Source organism: Pogona vitticeps, chromosome 1, assembly GCF_051106095.1.
Source record: "Pogona vitticeps strain Pit_001003342236 chromosome 1, PviZW2.1, whole genome shotgun sequence".
NCBI classification, from domain to species: Eukaryota; Metazoa; Chordata; class Lepidosauria; order Squamata; family Agamidae; genus Pogona; species Pogona vitticeps.
In genome coordinates, this window is record NC_135783.1 from 168,636,308 (window position 1) to 168,659,656 (window position 23,349).

Sequence of the window (23,349 nt, forward strand, 5' to 3'; positions counted from 1 at the left end):
TCTGAGGTCATGCACAGCAGTTCAACAGGATTCAATACGCAAATCGCAGTTCAACAGGATTCAATACGCAAATCACAGTCAAAGTCCTTGTAAATTAGTCCAGAGTTCATTTACCAGATGAGCAGTCCTGAAGCCAAAGTTCTTCTCCCAATATGTAGCACGGAGACAGGCTTCTCCCAGGATCTCTCCAACACAGCACTTTGACGACAGCAATCCGACACATCAACCATCCCACACCACCAACAGAGTGTGTGTGCTAGCTCTGCTAGCTTTATCTCAGAATTGTCCAATCCTGAGATCCTTCTCTCAGCTGTCACAATCAACTCAGCTGTATTAATTCTAGCTATACACATTTGTAGCTCTGATCCTGTCAATACTTATAGAATTGTATTCAACAATTCTCTCAGGTTTGACTTAAACCTATCAATAGGTATGTTCTCCTTGCAGTCCAGGGGACTCTCAAGAGTCTCCTCCAGCACCACAATTCAGAATCATTGATTCTTTGGCCATCAGCCTTCTTTATGGTCCAGCTCTCAATTCCATACATCACTACAGGAAAAACCATAGCTTTGACTATGCGGACCTAATCCTAATCGAGGCTTAAATTTCCCTTTGATTTATTGGATTTCCTGGAAGAAATATCCTGTTTTCCCCCTTTTGTTCTTCTTCTGTATTTCTTCGCACTGATTGTTGTAGTACTGTAGTTCTCTTTGTCTCTACATTATAGTTGCTGAAAAACTGTGTTCAGGGTTCTGACCCTACTTCGGCCACCCTTTACTTCTGCTTCTTCATGTATCCTGTTTTTTTCATTTCTTTTTACTACAGGAATTTTTTTTGCTTTCTCCCCCAGTTTGTTTTCTCTGGCTCCACATAGTTCTTCTGTTTCATGGTCAGTTGAATTTAGTAACACAAATCTGTCCCTTAGGTGTACTTTAAATTCTTCAGGAGCATTGTTTAGATTATATTTTGGCACTATGATTCTTTTAGTGTTCTTTTTCATCTTTACTATAACGTTAGATATAAACAGTTCATGATCAGTGTCAGATCCAGTTTTGGCAAAGAGAATACATCTCCTGCCATAGTCTATTTGGTTTTTGTATTGACCATCTGGTGATGTCCACATGTACAGCTGTCTCTCCAGTTGTTTGAAGCATGTATTTGCAATAAACAGATTGCTGGCCTCACACAACTAAGAGTTGTTCTTCTGTTTCATTTCTATCCCCTAGGCCAATTTTTTCAACCACATATGGTTCTGCTTTCCCCATAATTTTGCATTCCAGTCACCCATGATTATAAACATGTCTAGTTCGGTGTGTGATTGATTTTCTCCAGCATGTTCACATGAAAGCTATCAATTTCATCTTCTTCGGCAGAGGTAGTAAGAGCATAGACTTGAATTATGGTTATTTTGATAAGATTTCCATAGAGTCTGCTATTATTCGAACAGATCTTTAGGTACAGCTCCGAACTTCCTGTTCTGTTTCTTGCCTCAGTATTAGGTAAAGGTAAAGGTTCCCCTTGACATTTAGTCCAGTCATGTCCTACTCTAGGGGGCGGTGCTCATCCCCGTTTCTAAGCTGTAGAGTAGTTTCCGTGGTCACGTGGCCAGCGTGACTAGACACAGAACGTTACCTTCCCACCATGGTGGTACCTATTTATCTACTTGCATTTTTATATGCTTTTGAACTGCTAGGTTGGCAGGAGCTGGGACAAGCGACGGGAGCTCACTCCGTTATGTGGATTCGATCTTAAGACTGCTGGTCTTCCAACTTTGCAGCACAGAGGCTTCTGTGGTTTAAGCCGCAGCGCCACCACGTCCCTTCACCTCAGTATTACAGCTCCTCTATTTCTTCTGAGTTTTTCATTTCATGAGTCAAAGAATTTGTAATTTTCTTACTGAAAATATCCTGTTCCAGTTCACTTTAGTTTGTTAACACCAAGCACTGCAATGTTTATTCATTCCATTTCTTGCTTTGTGGTTTCCAGTAAATGAAAATGACATACTCCACAGCAAAGTGACTGGCCTGCTCCAGTTTGATCCAGTGCACTACAATTTGGCCATCTGGTTTTATCTTGAGACTACTCGAAAGCAGAAAGAACTAGAAAACACTCTTAGCTGTAAGGGTGTGTCTCTGGAGATCAAGGCCAAGGCTTCAGCCCCTCCCCCCTTTCCTGTTCCTTGTTTTTTGTAAATCTGTGCTTGATTAAGAGATTGAAGATTTCAGAAGCTTGCTCCCAATTTTGAACCTATTTGACGGGCCTAAATACATAACTGTAGGTTTTGACAGGTTTTTTCATGGGCCAGGATGTTTCTCTATCTTACTTGATATAGAGTGTTTCTGTTTCTTCACTTGCAGTCTTATTGACTTTAATTTTATTTCCTCTTTATTCTTCAGCACTTTCTCTTGAATGCACAAAATACAATGTAAAAACATGTCAGGAGTGTGTCACGTCTAGCCCTGGTTGTGCCTGGTGTAAGAAGCAGGTATGTTTTGTTTCTTTGATCTCATATTTCACATTTCACATGAAATATACATTTCATATATTTTATATTTTCCAGACATTTTAATCCTCTTAACTTGTACACTGTAGCCATTACAATATTGGGTATTATATGGAGCAGAAAGTATTGGCAACATAGAAGCATGAGATCATGCTGCTTGCACAAGTGTTGCTGTTGGGCAAGTGGAGAATGAGTTATCTGTGTGGAGGTCACTGCTTGTGCAATGACTAAGCTGGGGCAAGTGTACAATCTGCATCAATTACACTAGTTGGACCTTCCACTCAGTGGACGTTCAACAGAGTGGCTTACAAAATATATCTTTGTATTGTATGTGAAAACTATGTTTGTCTTCCTTTGCAGGGAAAGCATAGTCTATTTCCCACTTCAAACTCCTGTTTTTGTAGTGGGGGCTACCACTGAGGTGGCTAAATGTGGCCTTGCAGGGGTTGCTGGACTGCAGTTTACATAATCCTTACCATGGACTATGATATGTAGAGATTATGAGAATTATGATCTAAATCCAAACAACAATACTAAGATGTTTGCATGTATACATTAACTTTGTGTGCACACATCTTAGCCGGAGTGGATTGAGGCAAGCATATTAGGATTTATATCAGCAGCAAGAGTAGTCTTAAGAGGGTGCTATATCCTTACTAGTTGCTGGCACATGAGACCTGGCATGCTTGCCCATAGCCAGTTCAGCTCTTGAGCTGAAATAGGTTACCCAACCTTGGTATGTGCAAAACAAAGTGTGGAAAGAAGTACTGATTATGGTTCCTGTGGTGTTTGCCCTTGTGGCCCCTGCTTGTCTCCCCAAACACAGAGCTCACAAGGTACCTCAGCATGCCCTGTGATACGCTGCCACCAGTTGATCTCTTTATCATCTTATTTTACTTAGAAAAGACGAAGGTCCATCCAGTACCTACTTTTCAACAGAGCAGGTTTATTAATTACAGGTGGTTTCTGGAATCATTCCTAGGCACATTCTTCAAGATTCATGAAGCTTCCATATTAACCTTCTGTATTATCACAAGTTACTCTCAGACTAATCACTCCTCAGACCCCCCAAACTATCCTCTCACAATGATTCCAGACTCAGACTCTTGGCTGACTGACTCTCAGGCTCAGCCTTTTAGCATTTCTTTCATCCCTGCCCCTAAACCATATTAACATATAACATGAATAATGCATAACTTACAATGCATAACTTAGGTGAACCCCACAGTTCTGTTCTGACTGGCTGTAGTTCTCAAAAATCTCAGGCAAATGTATTTTTTATTTAAAATATTTTTATTTCACCTTGCTCCTTAGAAAGGACCCAAGGTGTTTTACATCACAAAAAGACAATGTTAAAGTTAACAACAGTGAGTACTGTATACAAATACTAAAAAGGGTCAAGCAGTTACCATGTTTCTTGGGCCTGCTGCCTGATGTCTTTTTAACTAGAAATGCTGCAGATTGAACATAGAATCCACTGGCTGAAATCCAGTAGTAAGTAGCAATGACATTATAGAGGCGTTAACTCACCAAATCCACACTGATTCAATGGGCCTACTCTAGTTGTGGTCTGCTATTGGATTTTGATCACTGTGTAAAAACATGGGTTCTAAAACTGTTCTTCCTTGATTGTCCAAAAGATATTGGGTCATCCCTAATACAGTGGTGCCCCGCTTGACGACAAATCCACTTCACGATGATGTTTTTGTGATTGCAATTGCGATCGCAAAACAATGTTTTAATGGGCTTTTTTCGCTTAGCAACAATTGGTTCCCTGCTTCAGGAACCGATTCTTCGCATTATGACGATCAAAACAGCTGATCGTCGGGTTTTCAAAATGGCCACCGGCTGCTCAAAATGGCCCCCCGCTGTTTTTAGGAGGCATTTTTCACTGCACAGGCACCCAAAAATGGCCATCCTATGGAGGATCTTTGCTAGACAAGCAGTTATTTCACCCATTGGAATGCATTGAACAGTTTTCAATGCGTTTCAATTGGCTTTTTTATTTCGCTTGACAAGGATTTTGCTCTACAGCGATTTCGCTGAAACGGATTATCCTCGTCAAGCAAGGCACCACTGTACCTAAAATATATTGACTACTCAAATTTAATGTCCTGCTTTGCCTGTCTAAAAATGCTCTCTGCCTGCTAAACAACCTGTGTATTTGACCAGTGAGAGGCAAATCTGATTAACTATTTGATTTTATATTTGAAAATTAGGGGAATAAGTCATCACTTTTTTGTCCTAGCAGTCCAAGATATAAAGGGAAAACTGCCTGACACTTAGTAAAGCTTTAATCATTTTAATTTGTAACTTTCCTCCCCATCTTCACTTCACCATGAAAACTTAGTGACTTCAACATCAAATCAATCTTTTCCAACCTTTCCCCACCCCAATCTACTTTTTCTAGCTTGCCTGATGAAGAAATTTGGACATTTCAAAAGCTTGCCGATAATTTTGTGGTTAGTCCTACTGAAGGTATTAACTCATCGTGCTTTTTTTAAAAAAACTTTTCTTTTTATATAATATACAGAATTTCACAAAAGTGGGAGAACCAGATTCTATTCGTTGTGATACCAAGCAGCAGCTCCTGTTGAGGGGATGTGAAGAAGAAGATATTGTTTTTCCAAAAAGCTTTGCCATCCCTGACCCCCCTCATGGCCTGAGACAAATCTACCCAGAGAAGGTGCATCTGCAGCTAAGAAAAGGTACTAATTTGTACTAATGTAGACAATAGAGATGATTATAAATAATCAGTTTTCTGATAAATCATAGAATAGTAGAGTTCCTTTTGACTGCACCAGACATTCAAAGAATACAGGTTTTTAAATGTATTTTCTTCCATTTCTTCATCCTAAAATTGGGGCACTCTAGTTATAGTTAAATCATCAGGATTACAAAATAAAGGTAAGCATATACCAGTGTTGTGGGATTCCAGTATTTTGGGGTTCATGTTCTGTATTGCACCCCGGCTCTGTGGGAGCAGAATTTTAGAGGAAATGATGGGCAAGCTCTAGGTTTACTTACAAGGAGTTTATTGAGTAACTTACAGAGGCGCCCAATAGCTGGAATGGATGACAGCTTGGCGCACAAGTCAGCACAAGAAATTAAGTGAAGCAAACAATATTTTTACATTTTTGCTGTTTCCACCGAGAAGTTACATCTGGGTAATACGTTGCTACTTCATTATACTTCAAAGTGCAATATAGCATGTGAACTACCTTGTTCAGTGATAAACTCAGGTATGTAAAGTATAAATAAGCTCATTAGCATTTGATAAGCACATCTGTTGTCTCTGTCTTGCTTGATTTCCCAAAAAAAATTAAAACACGACAATCCTTTGCTTCACCTTCAAACTGTGAGAACACTGCAGTTTTGCCTAACCAAACAAAATGGAAGACAGAAGATCAAAATGGAAGACCGGCAGCTCCTCTAAATACCAGGCCCAACATGGACACCTCTGGAGTTTTGAAAGTGTTTTAGGAGCCACCATACAGATGATTGCCATAGCAACATGGTCAGTTACAAAATGGTGGCTATGCATGGCTGGACATAAAATAGTTGGCATCTGGCCAATGGAATCTAGTAAAGAAAGAATGCTTTTTCATGAACTTGATTTTTATCTGAATGCTGCCTTATCAACATTCATCAAATTAAAGCCTTCATGGTCTTCAGCTGCATGGTAAAATCACAGTGCTGCCATGACATAAAATCACAAGGGAAGGCATGGGATCTTGAGATAAGGCTGGGAAAGAATTTTGTCTTGAGATCCTGGAGAGCTGCTACCAATCAGAGTTTTGGGCTAGGTGCATCCCAGTACCATGACTCCCATTCTTCGAGGTTAGCTACATTTTGATGATGGTTTGGATTGTTGCGCATGTACCCAACTGCATGTTAAAAATAATGTTTAAGTCAAGAAAATGACTTAAGAATGACTTTGGGCACTGTGAAAGATTTCTGAAGGTCCCACATTAGGGAAGGCAGTTGTGATGTGTGCTATTTATACAAGTAAGTCTCAAGCCTTGTTTGGTGCTGTAGAATTGGAGGAAATGATGGTTCTTGTCTCTTCCACTGACAGATCAGCCTGCGATTTTTAATGTGACGTTCCGCCGTGGTGAGGATTATCCCATAGATCTCTACTATTTAATGGACCTTTCATACTCTATGGGAGATGATCTACAAAATGTGAAGAAGCTAGGAGGAGATCTGCTTAAAGCTCTCAACAAGATTACCAAACAGGCTCGGATTGGTAGGTATATTCTCAGTCATTGAATATCTCCAGTCATAAAAAACTACCATTTAGAATTCTTGTAACTAATTCTTGTACACAAGTTTCTTGCACATATGTGCCATGAGTTTCTTGCACATAAAATACTAAATATAAACTTAGTTATATTATCATAGTTAAATTCCCTTCAGGTGTAGTCATTGTCTTTCCAATAAATTATTCCATTTCCTTCCCAAGATGTAAAACAAATAAATTTATCATGATCTACAAACAAAGGATGATCTACAGGAACAATGTAAGCAGGTAGAGAGAAAGGATGAGTTTTCTCTGCAAGTGTTTCCAAATACAAAGAGTACTCAATATATAGGGCTTGGTTGTAGGTTTTAGTTTTATGTTAGTTCAGGATAAAAAAGGCAACTCACTGATTTTATCAAGGGACTGATCACAAGTCTCCAAGGCAAACCATGCATCAGCTTGAGAGTTGTGCACAAACCTAATCATTTGGAGTAGCTTATGCAATGTAGTAATAAAGAAAGTTAAAAATACCCAGCCCACCTTGTTTATTGTGGATATTTCAGAGTGAAATAGGAATTCTGCGATCTCAGATTTGTTTATGAATTGTGATAAAAGCTTTTGTCAATCGGAAAAATAGGACTCAGGAATATGAGCAGGTGTGATAGGAGACAAGTATGCAAGTTTAGGAAAAATTGTCTGAGGAACTGGTGGTGATGGAACAAGTGGGATGGAAAGTACAATGACAATGCTGGAAAACAGGAATTAATCTGACTCAATGCAGAGTGAAGACCTACCCTACAGTATTTCATGGCAGTGGCGGCAACGAAAGTCATTTTTCTCTTCCACCATGGTGTCTGCACAGTCACCCAGCAGAGCTTTTTTGAGTAGTCAAGGGCCTATTACATCATGCCCTGCAAGAAGAGAATGCAGACCATACTGTAGATTGCTGTGAAGAATTTGTTCTGCACTTTGCAGACAAAATTGCTCAGGTCTACTCTGACTGGATGCTGTCGTTCATACAGGTCCTGTGGATGTAACTCAGGACCCATGGAAAGGTGAAAGCTGCCACATTTCTGCTGGACCCTTGCCCTTCCTGGCTTATAAAAGCTGCCAAAAAGGGATTGACTGAGTGGGTCTGTGGGGTGGTGAATACTTCCTTGCAGCAGGGTAGGATCCCAGCATACAGAGTGGCCTGGGTTGCCAGATGGGTGGTATAGAAATTAAACAAAGAAATAAATAAAAGAAATACTTAAAGGAGGCAGTAGTAAGACCATCATTGAATTCATCTCTGAGCCTGGATGTCCAGGTTTCTATGGTGGCCAGAAATGCCTTTGCGGCGTTTTAAACTAATGTGCCAGCTGCATCCATTTCTTGAGAGGTCTGATATGGTCATGGTGACACATGCCCTAGTTACATCCCAGTTGGATTACTGTAACACACTCTGCATGGGGCTGCCTTTGGAATGTGTTCTTAAACTCCAGTGGGCTCAAAATGACACAACCAGATTGTTATCTGAGGCTGGTTAGAGGGAACATATAACTTCCCTCTTACAACAGTTCCACTGACGGTTGATCTGTTTCCGGGCACAAATAAAAATGCTGGTTTTAACCTATGAAGCCCTTTCTCTTTCAGACTGGCTTTTTCTTAGCAACTGGCTGTCCGAGGACCTGATAACATGAGCCAAATATTCTGTAGTTATATGCCATATGAGCAGCCTTCATCCAGACAAATCACATTTAAAATGGCCTTTTAACTGATTTACCTTCAACCCAAAATACATGAGCCCAAGCAGTTTTAAGAATTAAACGTATATGTTCTTTATAACATAACAACTGGTAAAACTAGTAGTTCAACTTAAATTTACACTGAGTTACATGATAGCTCTCAAACTTACAACCTCCCTGTCCCAGAAAAATAACTCTCCCAAGTTCTAGCCCACTCTTAAGATATTACCTCACTCATCAAGATACAATTTGACTCTCCCCAGTTCTCTTCAGCTCTTCTTCACTCCACCTCCTGCAGGCTCTCATGGAATGGCTCACCTCCTGCTTTCTTCCAGCCATTCACCTTATTTCTGCTGTTACTAGGTAAAACTGGTTAGTTTGCCATCACATTCCTCCCTCCTTTGCTTCTTTGCTCATTTGAGAATCCCTGCACAGTTCTCCATAGCGAGCAGTGAACCATGGATCATACACATACAGTATATATAATTCACAGTGCTGATACATTTCACACATCTTTAATATGTAATTCTTGTACATCTATAATCATACTTACTCAAAATACACTCTTATATCAATCAGATAAATAATACATTACATTTAGTTAATCTTACTAACAATGGTCCTATATGTAATATTATTTATCATATGGTTATTGTAGGTTTTTTGGGCTGTTTGGCCATGTTCTGGAGGTTTTTCTTTCTGAAGGTTTTGCCCATCTCTGTGGCAGGCATCCTCAGAGGACAGAACTTTGTCTGTGTTCTGGTGTAGTGTATAGGACAGTTGAGTATTTATAGTTGTGGGATGAGGGTTTTGTCCTTTTCAGGAGATCGGGTGATTATGGCGATCAGGGTGGTTTTTGTTATGGGTGTATTGTTGTGATAAGGGGGAAATGATCTGTCACTGTGTGTGATGTTAGCTAGTCTATTGTGTGCATGGTAGAGTTTATTGACCTTTTTGCAAGCTGTATTTTTCAATGCTGGGAGCCAGGCTTTGTTGAGTTTTAGATTTTCTTCTTTTTTGTTGAAGCTGTGCTGGTGTTTGTGGATTTCAATGGCTCCCCTGTATAATCTAACATAATGATTGCTGGTGTTTTCCAGTACTTCTGTGTTTTGAAATAAGATTTCATTTCCAGTTTGTTTCGGGGCATGTTCAGCTACTGCTGATTTTTCCAGTTGTTTTAATCTTTAGTGTCTTTCATGTTCTTTGATTCTGGTGTGGATGCTGTCTTTTGTGGTCCCAATATATCTCTGGCCACAACAGCAAGGTATCCGGTGTCAGCAAACACGGGTTCGAAAACACACGTGTAAGCCTGGACAGAGAGCAATCAGGAGTTTGCACATGCTAAAATGGGCTGAGTGAGTCCAAACTCAGCTAGCCATGCTACAACACTCCCTCTTACAAGTCTGCCCACATAAGATGCCCTTGTGCCCTTTCTCTATTACTGAAATAAAACCATGTGGGCTTTGTAGTCCTGAGACTTATCTTGCACCACAGGCAGGACTCTAAGTAAGCTAGGCCGAGGCAGTACTCTCAGATGACCCTATGACAAGTGTACTGTTCAGAAAACCAATTGAGTTTTATAATCTTTAATTTATTAAAGAATAAGCATGTTACTAAGTATCAAAGCCAAATTAAACCAAAGCAAATAAACTAGCATTGTGCTGGTTAGTTACAAAGATGTAGTGAGGCAAAGAAAACATGAAAAATAGAAAAGTGTTCAAAAACCTTACAAAAACACCAAAAAGCCATTAAAAAGAATAAAAACAGTTCCAGTCCAGTAATTCATTAGTAAAAACAAAATAATCCAATTAGGTTATAAAAAGGCTATAGTCCTCAGTGATCCTGTAGAACAAGAATCCTGTACTAAAAAGAAAGATTCAGTAAAAGTCCCATTGTCCTTAGAAAAGTCCAAGAGTATAGTCCATATGAAGTATTTCAAGAAAAGAAGTTCATAAAGAGTATTCCATAGGTAACAGTCCATAGGAAATAGTCCATGCATAGTCCTTAGGAAAAAGCCCATAAGTCCAAGGGTAATCCAGTATAGTAAAGGTTAGTCCCATGTGTCACGAATGAATGAAGAGTCGGTCTTGGAAAGACAATGTCCATAGGCAAAAAGTTCCTTTTTCAAGAGTAACTGGCAAGGGCTTATCGCACCTTCCCACGATGTCATCCAATCAGAGTTCGTTACTAGGCAAACAGTCCTGTCGCACCACATGACTTCTTTCCCATAAACACCAGATGTTATTTGGGTTACTGTAGTTTATCAAAGAGTCACAACAATTCCCATCTAATCACACCGAGTCCTTTTCTCAGGCTATCAGAATAACATTCTCTCTGCTCGCCTAGAAAACAACCTGTCAGCATAGCAAAGATACTTTATACAAAGAAACAAGATGGAACCTCTCTTGCTCATTTCTTAATTACAAAACCCATATTCCTTAAAAGATTTTACCTCAAAAACCCATCTCATCACATCCGGTATACTCCTGCAGTGGTGAGGGGGTCACTTTTGTCATTTCCTGACCGTAACATTTGTTGTATTTTTGTGGTGTGCCTGAATACTGTTTTTAGGTTGTGTTTATCATACTTTTTCAATACATTTTCTACTTTTTCATTTTCACATTTTTACCTTTAATGAAATCAGTTTATATTAGTATAGCACATTTGGGTTCATATTTAAATTCCAAGCCATGTGACAATAACTTTTAATATTTTTACCTTTTAATTGTATCAATTTTATTGCCATTAGTCATTACTAATTTATTTTCTATATGCAACAACATATCTGCAAGATATCCATCTCTTTTTCTCTTTCTGAAGAGTTCTCCATTAACCCAACCTTGTTGAAGTTCTCCTTCTACTTCGCAACCAATCTCTAGGTCAAGGGAAACTGGTGCTATAAACAGTTCTTTTATCTCTCCAGAGTGGTTTACTTTGGAATGACAATATTTCCAGGTAGGACAGGTAATCAGGATCTTGAACTTTTTGTTTCCTAGGATGAGATGAATCTCCTCTCTCCTCTGGTCTGGCATTCTCAGGCACCGTTTCCTGGAATCTCACCAACAGTCTCTTTTTAGCTTGGCAAGTTTTTTCAGATGTTAATAGAGTTTCAGGATTTGCAGTCACTGAAGCTGCTGGCTGTGCCATTTTGACCACTGCAAGTGGCAGCCATTTGTTTTTCCTGAAGCTTTCTCTCCTGCTTTTGATTTAACTACTGCTTCTCCTCTCCTAATTTTTTTAAAGCTGTTCACATTACCTTTTGAATGTGAATTGCTTACTCTGTCCTTCAAAGATGTTATAGTAACAGAAGCTCTTGGAGTTATATTACCTCTGATATGCTTTCTCTTCCTTTGCAAAAGCTGTTGGTTCTAGAATGTAAAGCAATCTCCTCCCAAGTGCAGCTTTGCTAATATCAGACTGAGATGAGCGTCTGACGTATGATTCTGTAAAATCTCATGGATCCAGATAAATAATATTGTTGACACCTCCACCTCTTTCCCTTTCTACCATGGTATTGGTTGTATTTTGCAATAATTTTAATGTAGTTCATAATCAAAATCAAACTCAGTTAGAAATCCTAATACCCACTGTACTTAATTCTATATTACTGTCCACTCCTCTATCTCAGTCAGACTTCTGATACAATGATGCCTTTATGTCTATGAGTGACTTGTTCTACTGATCTTTTCCATCAGCATTCTCCAGTAAATAAATTACAGGTTTAATACTGCTTTCTCCAAATTTTAAATTCCTCACTCTGCAACCTTTACTGTTCTGCTCATAAGCAGTTACCGTATTTTTCGCTCCATAAGACGCACCTTTCCATAAGACGCACCAAATTTTTAGGAGAAGAAAACAGGAAAAAAATTATCTGCTTTCTTCTCCTAAAACTTGGTGAGCCTTATGGAGAGGTCCATCTTATGGAACACACCCTAGGGTCCTAGGGTGTGTTCCAGGACCCTTTGGAGCCTCCCCCTGCCTCCCTCGGGGGCCAGAGGGGGTGAAATTGCCAGCTTCTGGGGCTCTTCTGAAGTTTCCCAAGCCTCAGAAGAGCCCCCAAAGGTGGCGGTTTCATCCCCTCTGGCCCCCAGGGGAGGCAGGGTCAGTCTCCAAAGAGTCCTAGGGTGTGTTCTAGGACCCTTTGGAGACTCACCCTGCCTCCCTCAGGGGCCAGAGGGGGCAAAATCGCCACCTTCTGGGGCTCTTCTGAGGCTTCCCAAGCCTCAAAAGAGCCCCAGAAGGTGGCGATTTTGCCCCTTCTGGCCCCCGGGGGAGGCAGGGTGAGTCTCCAAAGGGTCCTAGAACACACCCTAGGACCCTTTGGAGACTCACCCTGCCTCCCCCGGGCGACAGAGGGGGCAAAATAGGCAGCTTCCAGGACCTTTTCTGAGCCTTTCCAGGCTCAGAAAAGGTCCTGGAAGCTCCCGATTTTGCCCCCGCTGTCCTCGTGGGGGGGGTGGGGGGGAGCCTGGCAAGGGTCCTGGGAGGCTCCCTTGGACCCTTGCCACGTTCCCCCACCCCCCCATGGGGCCAGGGGGGGTAAATTCGCCAGCTTCTGGGAGTGTTTGGAGGCTCCCCAAGCCTCCAAACACTCCCAGAAGCTGGCGATTTTACCCCCCCCCCCGCCCCGTGGGGGGGTGGGGGGAGGGTGGCAAGGGTCCAATGGAGGCTCCCTTGGACCCTTGCCACCCTCCCCCCACCCCCCACAGAGCGGGGGGGGGGTTTAAAATCGCCAGCTTCTGAGAGTGCTTGGAGGCTTATCAAGCTTCCAAACACTCCCAGAACCTGGCGATTTCGCCAGGGCTGGCCCCGCGGGGGGTGGGGGGAGGGTGGCAAGGGTCCAAGGGAGGCTCCCTTGGACCCTTGCCACCCTCCCCCCACCCCCCACAGAGCGGGGGGGGGGGGTTAAAATCGCCAGCTTCTGAGAGTGTTTGGAGGCTTATCAAGCTTCCAAACACTCCCAGAACCTGGCGATTTCGCCAGGGCTGGCCCCGCGGGGGGGTGGGGGGAGGGTGGCAAGGGTCCTGGAAGGCTCCCTTTGACCCTTGCCACCCTCCACCCACCCTCCCATGGGACCAGGGGGGGTAAAATCGCCAGCTTCTGGGAGTGTTTTGAGGCTTGGGAAGCCTCCAAACACCCCCAGAACCTGGCGATTTTGCCAGTGCTGGCCCCGCGGGGGGTGGGGGGAGGGTGGCAAGGGTCCAAGGGAGGCTCCCTTGGACCCTTGCCACCCTCCCCCCACCCCCCACAGAGCGGGGGGGGGGTTTAAAATCGCCAGCTTCTGAGTGTGTTTGGAGGCTTATCAAGCTTCCAAACACTCCCAGAACCTGGCGATTTCGCCAGGGCTGGCCCCGCGGGGGGGTGGGGGGAGGGTGGCAAGGGTCCTGGAAGGCTCCCTTGGACCCTTGCCACCCTCCACCCCCCCCATGGGACCAGGGGGGGTAAAATCGCCAGCTTCTGGGAGTGTTTTGAGGCTTGGGAAGCCTCCAAACACCCCCAGAACCTGGCGATTTTGCCAGTGCTGGCCCCGCGGGGGGTGGGGGGAGGGTGGCAAGGGTCCAAGGGAGGCTCCCTTGGACCCTTGCCACCCTCCCCCCACCCCCCACAGAGCGGGGGGGGGTTAAAATCGCCAGCTTCTGAGTGTGTTTGGAGGCTTATCAAGCTTCCAAACACTCCCAGAACCTGGCGATTTCGCCAGGGCTGGCCCCGCGGGGGGGGTGGGGGGAGGGTGGCAAGGGTCCTGGAAGGCTCCCTTGGACCCTTGCCACCCTCCACCCCCCCCATGGGACCAGGGGGGGTAAAATCGCCAGCTTCTGGGAGTGTTTTGAGGCTTGGGAAGCCTCCAAACACCCCCAGAACCTGGCGATTTTGCCAGTGCTGGCCCCGCGGGGGGTGGGGGGAGGGTGGCAAGGGTCCAAGGGAGGCTCCCTTGGACCCTTGCCACCCTCCCCCCACCCCCCACAGAGCGGGGGGGGTTAAAATCGCCAGCTTCTGAGTGTGTTTGGAGGCTTATCAAGCTTCCAAACACTCCCAGAACCTGGCGATTTCGCCAGGGCTGGCCCCGCGGGGTGGTGGGGGGAGGGTGGCAAGGGTCCTGGAAGGCTCCCTTGGACCCTTGCCACCCTCCACCCACCCCCCCATGGGACCAGGGGGGGTAAAATCGCCAGCTTCTGGGAGTGTTTTGAGGCTTGGGAAGCCTCAAAACACTCCCAGAACCTGGCGATTTTGCCAGTGCTGGCCGGTGCGTGGGTGGGAGGAGCGTCGCAAGGATCTGAGTGAGCTTCCAGGATCCTTGCGACGTTCCCCCCACCTGGAAGCTGGCGATTTCGCCGGTGCTGGCCCCGTGGGGGGGTGGGGGAGCCTCGCAAGGGTCCTGGAAGGCTCACCCGGACCCTTGCGACGCTCCCCCCCACGGGGCCAGCAGCGACGAAATTGCTGCATTCACACCATTAGACGCACTGACTTCCCCACCCACATTTTGGAGGGGGAAAAGTGCGTCTTATGGTGCAAAAAATACGGTAATCTAGTTTGATCAGCTCTGAAAACTAACTTCTGCCTTTTCTGTTTTAGTATATAAGCATAAGCTTGACTTCCCAGAATTCTTAGATATTCCCCAGAACTCCTTGATATCACTTTACCACACCAGCTATCATAAACTGTTTTGATATTAAGCTTAATTGGCATTTCATTTTGAATATAATGAGTTGTCATCACAGCTCCAGCCCAAAATTTATTTGGTATTTCAGTCTTGGCTAACATGCACCTTGTCATTTCTAAACTATAGCTTATTTTTCTCTCTACCATTTTATTTTGTTCATTATTATAAGAAACTGTTTTCGTATGTAACAGTCCTCTCATTTCTCATTTTCTGTGAATTATATTCACCACTATTGTCTGTTAAAACTGCCTTTGATTTTCTCTCAAATCTATTACTGCCACATACTTTTTATACACTTTTATACACTTCATAAACTTGACTTTCCTCTTTTGGTTCATATTTTGCCTTTTCCTTGCTTGTGAACATACCAGTCTTTGAAAATATGAGTACTTTTACCACAGCAGCAATTTTGTCTTAATTTAATTTGTTTTCTAGCTTTCTTATAATTGCCATGCGTAAGGTAGTTACTTTTATTTCCCTTTAACTTCATCAAGTCTAATAAAGGTTGTAAACTCTCAACTGCCTTTTTTCTATGGCTAGTTCGGAGGAAATTTTCTCCTTAAAGTAGTAGTGGTAGTATTTATTTTGCGGTCACTGACCCAATAAAATACATTTAAAATTTCAAGAATGATTTAAAACAATTTAACATTAAATAGATTCAGCTGTAAAATATTAAATATTATAAAGGTGAGAATTTCCTTTCATGTTCTCTGTGCAGAAAAAAAAAACTTGGCCACAAGTTTTTTAGTGGTCTTATTTGTGTCATCTAGAAAGTATCTTGTATACCCGTCCAATGATCTGCCTGGGAAATCTCTCATTACTGGGCTAAGGAGTCTGGCACGGTCCTCCCTGTAGAAACTGCATATGAAAAGGACATACTGTAATGTTTCAATTTCTTTATCATTACAGGGTCATAGTCAATTTTCATATGGTAGTATCCCTCTAAAACTGCAGATGGAAGGCAGTTAAATCTAGCTCTTGAAAAGGCCTGCCGATATTTCGGGATGGTCAGGTTTTCCAGGTAGTTAGCTCTTTGGTGGAATGCGAAATTTAAACGTAAGTTCATAGGTGAGCAGATTTTGCAGGCATTGTATATGGAATACTGGAAATCAATATCCTTGGTCTGCTTTTCTAGGGTAGACTTAACTGTCTTGAGTTCATGAGCATGTAGGAAATCCATGGATAAACCTAAGAGGTGCAGTTTAGTGGGAAAGATTTTTAGCCAAGAACTAGTGTAGATGTCTTTCTGGAGAAGATGTAAATATCCTGCCAAGTGTCAGCGTATAACACTTTGATCCAGTATCTAAAGGTGTGTAGCCAGGCAGTACTTTCCATTGAAGAGATGCCAGCCTCAAGTCATAAACCTGCTGCGGAGACACATCTTGGCATTTCAAAGATAGACCTCAAAAGTGTTGCAAAGACACTCTCAATATTTGAATGAAAGCCAATTTTTGAATAAAAGCATCTATATAACCTTCTCCTCTGCCTAGTTGATCCAACAGGTTCAGAATATTCATCTGAAAGAAGAGCATTTTTATCAGATGGTTCCTCCTCAATTTCAGACTCAGACTGCACCAAGGGTTGGATTTACCCACACATTGTTTACATCAGTGTTCAAACTGGAGTCCCCAGATATTCTTGAATTGCAACCCCCTACACCACTTGCTGTGCTGGCCAGGATTTCTCGGAGTTGCAGTCCAAGAACACCTGGGAGCCCAAGTTTGAGAAGCACTGGTTTACATGTCTGGCCAGATCATTCCCTATTAGACGTGGGACTGGAATATCATCAGTGACGGCTACCTTTCAAGGCCCTGCCCAGCCCTTATGCTGAATATATGTACTTTGGCCATTGACACATGAAATGGCAATGCTCCTAACCCTTTTAATAGAACTCTTTCATGAGGTAACATATTTTCCTGGAATATCACACACACACACAGAAGCATGTATCTCTCACACCCTGCTTTGTCCTGAATCTGAATCCTCTCTTCATATTTTTCCACTAACTGTATTTACTGTAATGAACTATGATTCACTTCTTGCCTTGACCTGCCCTCACTCCTGTCTGACAGTCCTGTTTCAACAGCAACCTTCCTGTTAGTCTCTCCATTTGATGAGTGATTTAACTCTGAATTTCCAAGTTTTGAAACATAATATACTCTCTTCTCAGGGTGCTATTTTGCCTACCAACGTTTTCTGCACAATTTGCCTGGAAATGTCCTTCCTTACCATATCGGAAACATTTTATTTCCTATTTTTCCCTTCGTAAACTGTTTCTCCCTGGCCACACCTTCATTCTACTGAGGATATTTTCTCTTCTGCGTTGCCTTTAATTTCCATCCTTCCAATGCTTTATTATTATTGCCTAGGTATCCCTTTTCAATTCTTTTCTTATGGTACTGAGGGTGTTTAATTTTCCTCAACATTACTATCTGTTAATTCGGCAGCCTCAGCAACTGTTTTAGGCTGCTTTTCTTGCATATGCCACCCATATCCGTGGGGCAGAGGTATAAAATTGTTCCAGTGCTATCAACTGTATCAAGTCTTCCTTTATTTTAACACCTGACCCTTCAATCCAACCAGTCAGTAAATAATCTAATCTACAGCCTAGTTGTGTGTACATTTCATCATGTTTCTTTTTCAGATTTCTCAGTTCTCTTCTATGATGTTCAGCCATTAACCCAAACCTTTGTTTCATTCTGTGCTTATATAATTCATAATCCTGAACTTCGTCCAGTCTCATTTCTCCATAAATTTCTGCTGAACTACCACAAATCTGTGATCTTAGATAACTTATTCTTCTTCTTTGTGGCCTCTGTGAATGCACACTGATGGGTTTAGTCTGCGCATGCGCAGAGACTTCGGAATATTCTGGAGCTAAGAAAACCCTTTAGGACGGCCCCTTAAGCCCACGTGGCCCACCCGCCCTGGCGGTTACCTCAGTTCCATTTTCCACTGCTGTAGCAGGTCTCTTCCTCTGGAGCTCTTCACGCGGGAATCAGAATCCTTCTAATATCGTTCCGTTTGAGATCGTCAACAGTTTGTATTTTTTCTCTTCTTCCCTGTTTAAAAAAAGAGTTGAGTTAGTTTGAACTGTTTGTAGAGTTGGTTTCCCTTCCCCCTTCCCTTTTCCGCCTTTTATGGCCCTGAAGGTTTCCTTCAAAAGCTGTGTCTCCTGTCACAAAAAGGTTCCTTCGACGGATGGTCACCAGCTCTGTCTCTTTTGCCTGGGCGAGACTCATCTCCCTCAATCCTGTCCTCATTGTAGGAATTTCACCAAGCTGGCGCTAAAACTTAGACACCTCCATCTTCGCACCTCTTTGTGGGAGAATTCTCTTCAACTGCCCAAAATGGACTCTCTACCACCTAATAAGCCCACTCCTTCACCCGCTGAGATGCCTGTTCTATAGCCCAAGCTCAAGCCTTCTAAATCCAAGTCCACTTCTCATACTGCCAAGCCTAAAGCCAAGCCTTCTTCTTCAAAATCCAAAAAGCCAGTCTCTCCTCCCTTTTAACAATTGATGCCTCAACGATCATCCCTTCGAACCCCATCGGAAACCGAATATACTAAAGACTTTTCTCCAGTTCGCTCTGACCACTCTTCTCCATTGCTCCTGGTATCCACTACTGCAGTACTGACTGAAGCACCATCCCAAGAGTCCTCAGTACCTACCTTTAGAAGACTAAACATCTGGTACCAGCTTCAGGAGATTCCCGGTCTTTGAAGCATTCGAGACCGAAGGTCTCCAAGAAATCTGGGGTTCGTAAACATCACCCCAAGCACAAGAAGGGCTGAGGGCACCCCGATGATTGGCCGCCGCTCCCATACAGCCGGAAGCAGATCAAACGCTGGAGTAAGCAGATGGAGAAGTGGTACGATCCCTGTCTGTTATATGGATTCAATTTGGAGTCGTCCTCCTCCTCCTCCAATACCAGTACCTCAGAGGAGGATTCATCTTCTACGGTCTGTGGTTCTGGCAACAGGAGACATAAGCAGGATCAACCTTCACGAACTTCGTCAGTACCAAAGGCACCCAAGACAGATTCCAAACTGGTATCAACAGCTAGTAAACAAATCAGCGGAGCCCGCCACTCACGCCCAACGTCAGGATCGTACCTCGGCTGTTCACGGTACTGGAGCTCCTGGTACCATGCCGCTCAAACGTCATAGGGAATCTCTCACGGTCCCTGAACAATTTGAAAAGCCAGGCGTTCTTCGGCAGACACGGATTCATCCGTGCAATCGGATGCCTCCGGTACTGGGCACGGTACCAGGCATAAAAAGAAGGGACCATCTAAAGCCTCCCAATCTACCAAACCAACACGTCACTCACGAGATGACTCTCCGTTTTACACTTTTCACTCGGACTCTACCCTGTGTGAGTCGGATTCGTCAGACCCTCCATTCCATGAATCCCCTCCAAACACCAATACACCAGACTCCGAGACTGATGATAATAATCCCACATCACCAGCAGCTGATTTCACCTCTTATTCTAACTCTGCACAGGTTCTTTCAAAATTTGTGAGAAAAGAGTAAACATTATCCCTTTTATAATATCTGGGGAATTTCTTCATATCTATCTGAGGTGAACTATTGGTACCATTGTTATGATTCTTATCCCTTCATTCTTAACTGAAATTCCATTTCTTTCTCTCTTAACCTTGTCTTGTCTTTTTCTTTTTTTGTTCTCAGCTTCCAATTTTCTCAATTTGTTCTCTTTCCATCTATATCTTTATTTTCCATATTTCCAAACTCTGTGGACCCTCAACAACAACAGAGGTGAGCATAATTCCATTCATTCTTTCTACACCAGCTTGGTCTGCTTCAAGAATCTGGTTCCATTTCTGACTTTTTTATCTTTTTGGGAGGCATGTATTCATATTCATATTTCTTTATAATTACCTTTAATTACCTTTAAACGTTTACCTAAGGAAATATGTTCAAATTGTTCCTGACTACAATCTCTGTGTATAGTTTTAACAGTGACTTCTTACTTTACTCAAAGCTTTTACCTCAGGTAAAAGCACCAGTTGGTTTTAATCTCACTCAACTTCCTAGCAATTCTCCTACCAATTTACCTCAGAGAATTGCTCTGATGGACTAAGCTTTCTCAGTGTTTCCTTACTTTACCCAAAACTTTTACCTAAAATCACTCCTTTAGTAACTTGGTCTCCCCCAGCTTTCCAATTATTCTCCTACCTTGTACCGCAAAATTTCACCGCAGAGAATCATGTTAGCTGACAGTACAACTGACCCTTTTCACACAATTCTTGACTTCTTCCCTGAGTTACAATTTTCAGCAAACAGGTCCTTAAATCATACCACACAGGATTTTCCTGAGTCCTCTGCAGCTCCAGAATCTTCACTAGATCTTTGAATACTGCTCCTCTACGAGGGCTCTAAATCCACCACCTAGGATTTTTCCAGACCTCTCCTCCTTAAAAACCGCCACTGGATTTTCCATATCTCACTTGCTGCCACCAATTAATGCGACTAGCTTACAACCAGGCTAATCACATTTAAAATGACTTTACAGTGGTGCCCTGCATAGTGAGCGCCCCGTTTAACGACGAATCCGCATAGCGATGCGGATTTTGCGATCGCAAAAGCGATCACATTGCAACGTTTTAAATGGGTGAAAATCGCATTGCGATGATCGGTAAGCGTTTCGCTTACCGATCTTCGCATTGTGATGTTCTAAAAACAGCTGATCGGCAGTTCCAAAATGGCCACCAGGTAAACAAAATGGCCACCTGCAGCATTTTCGCGCAATTTCCTCGCTTACCGGGTGGCGAAAATGGCGGCCGTATGGAGGATTTCTGCATAGCGGTGAGTTTTTCCCCCATAGGAATGCATTAAACGGGTAATGTGTTCCTATGAGGTTTTCCGTTCTGTATAGCGATGATTCCGGATAGCGATGATTTTCCTGGAACGGATTGTCATCGCTATGCGGGGCACCACTATACTTTTAACAAACTTGCCTTCAGCCCAAAACATATGAGCCTAAGCAGTTTTAGGAATGAACCAGATAACAATTGCTACAACTAAACAAAGTTCAACTTAAATTTACACTGAGTTACATGATAGCAATCAAACATACAATCTCCCTCTTCCAGATACAAAATAACTAAAGTTCTAGCCTACTCTTAAAATACAATCTCCCTCATCAAGATACAAAGAGTGACCTTCAGTTAGATGGACGGTATATAAATCAAATAAAGAAATACATAAAACAATAGCAGAAATATGGGGGGGACATGAAAATTTCAGTTTTGACCATTTGTCAAAGCTGCTTAATGTGATGGAGTAATGGTTTATAATCAGAAAAAATAATCATAAAGGATTAGATTGAATTATTAATGCCGAGATACTTTATGGAGATGGAATTCCCTATAGAAGTATGGCATAATTGGAGCTAGAATGTTAGATTTTTCTTTCTTGGTTCCAAGGACTGAGGATTTACTAAAGTTCTTCAGAATACAGAGGTGCTTGCTTAACGAGGATAATTCATTCCATTCAAATTGCTGTTAAGCGAAATCCTCGTCAAGCAAAATTAAAAAACCCATTGAAATGCATTGAAAACCGGTTCAATGCGTTCCAATGGATGAAATACCTGCTCGTTTTGCAAAGATCCTCCATAGGGCGGCCATTTTCCGGCGCCTGTATGTTGAAAAAATATATATTAAGGAGGTTGCGAGACACCGAGATAAGTTGTTCAAAATATACTTTATCTACGTCTCTTAGGGAAAAGGTATACGGGAATTCCTGTAAACAAACATAACATCTAAAACATATTACATACCATATAATTGAGCAAAATAAGCAACAGCAGTCAAGGTAAGATAAGAGGCAAACTCAAAAGGTTCTGCCTTGCTCGTAGCTTCGCACCATCCGAGGGAGGGTGTGGAGATAGAGGGTGAAACAAACTACATTTATGAGGCTGATTGATTACAGGGAACACATGAGGTTCCTTTCAAGGTTATCCATTAAAGAGAAAGACATGTTACATATTGAATATTACAACACTGTAAAGCGAGGAATCCATCCTAAAGCACAGTGGGGAGCCATTTTGCACAGTGGGTGGCCATTTTAGAGCCACCAATCAGCTGTTTTAAAATCATCTTCTAGCAAAAAATCAGTTCCCGAAGCAGGGAACCGATCATCATTAAGCAATTTTCCCCATAGGAACATCGTTTTGCAATTACAATAGCGATCGCAAAAACTTCATCGTAAAGCGGTTTCGTCATTTAACAAGGTAATAGTTAAGCGAGGCACCACTGTATTTAGGATATGGAGAATTTCAACAGTTACAGACTGTAATCACAGAATCGTCAACAAATAGTTAAGAATGTAGTGTGTGGTTTTTTACTCATTAATACAGATACCTACAAGGCAAGAATCATTCGGTAGAACATGAAAAAGGGGGAGAGAGTTCAGCCTTGTTTAGGTCTCCTGAGTTTGTCTGCTGGGGGAGAATTCTACTAAAATGTTTCTGTGATCATATCATTGTTCTTATAATAACTCTGAGTGCAGGGTGTGTAATAATGGACTCGAGCTATAGGAGGCCAGATTTCTATTGAATATCAGGGGGAAAATCCTGTTAAGAGCAATATGACAATAGAACCAATTACTATGGGAGGTGGTGAGCGTTCCAATACTGGAGGCATCTAAGAGAAAATTAGAGAGGCATCTGTCAGATATGCTTTAACTGGATTCCTGCATTGAGCAAGAGTTTGGACTCAGTGGTTTTATGGGCCTCTTCCAGATCCATTATCCTAGGATTCTGTGATTCTGTGAGAGAACAGGGTTGGAGAGATTTGGTCTGTTTCTCTTTGATAAAAGTTCACATTGATGTGAACAACATACAGTGGTGCCTCGCATAACGAGCGCACCGTATAACGACGAATCCGCATAGCGATCCCTTCTCTGGGATCGCTAATGCGGAGGCATAGTGTCCGTCCCTATGAAAAAAACTCGCTTACCGAAGACGGGTGCCAGGAAGGAGCCGTCGCTGCCGCCACCGCCGCTGCGAGAGTGATGCGGGGCCGCGCTGGCCGGGAAGAGGAAGGCAGGCTGCAAGGCAGGCAGGCAGGCGAAGGGAGGGAAGCCGCGCGTTCGCGCGTCCTCCCCCCCCCACTTTCCCTCTTCCTCCTCGTCCTTCTCCTGACACCCCCAGGGACAAAGGCAGGCTGCGAGGCAGGCAGGCGAAGAGAGGGA

At 42.9% G+C, this 23,349-nt stretch overlaps 1 protein-coding gene and 1 long non-coding RNA gene across 5 annotated transcripts in view; one reads left to right on the forward strand and one right to left on the reverse strand.

Moving 5' to 3' along the window:
* ITGB2 (integrin subunit beta 2) overlaps window positions 1–23,349 on the forward strand; it is a 98,883-nt gene that overhangs the window by 15,058 nt on the left and 60,476 nt on the right. For all 4 annotated transcript variants that reach the window (XM_020809213.3, XM_072994750.2, XM_020809218.3 and 1 more), the window contains 3 exons: window positions 2,397–2,485; window positions 5,037–5,211; window positions 6,582–6,752. In XM_020809213.3, the coding sequence (XP_020664872.1) occupies window positions 2,397–2,485; window positions 5,037–5,211; window positions 6,582–6,752 (435 nt within the window). The remainder of the gene's footprint in view (window positions 1–2,396; window positions 2,486–5,036; window positions 5,212–6,581; window positions 6,753–23,349) is intronic.
* Window positions 15,274–23,144, reverse strand: LOC140706071 (uncharacterized). The gene is made up of 2 exons (XR_012085806.2): window positions 18,802–23,144; window positions 15,274–18,190 (listed from the first exon to the last, which is right to left on the reverse strand). It is a non-coding gene; the product is annotated as an uncharacterized LOC140706071 (long non-coding RNA).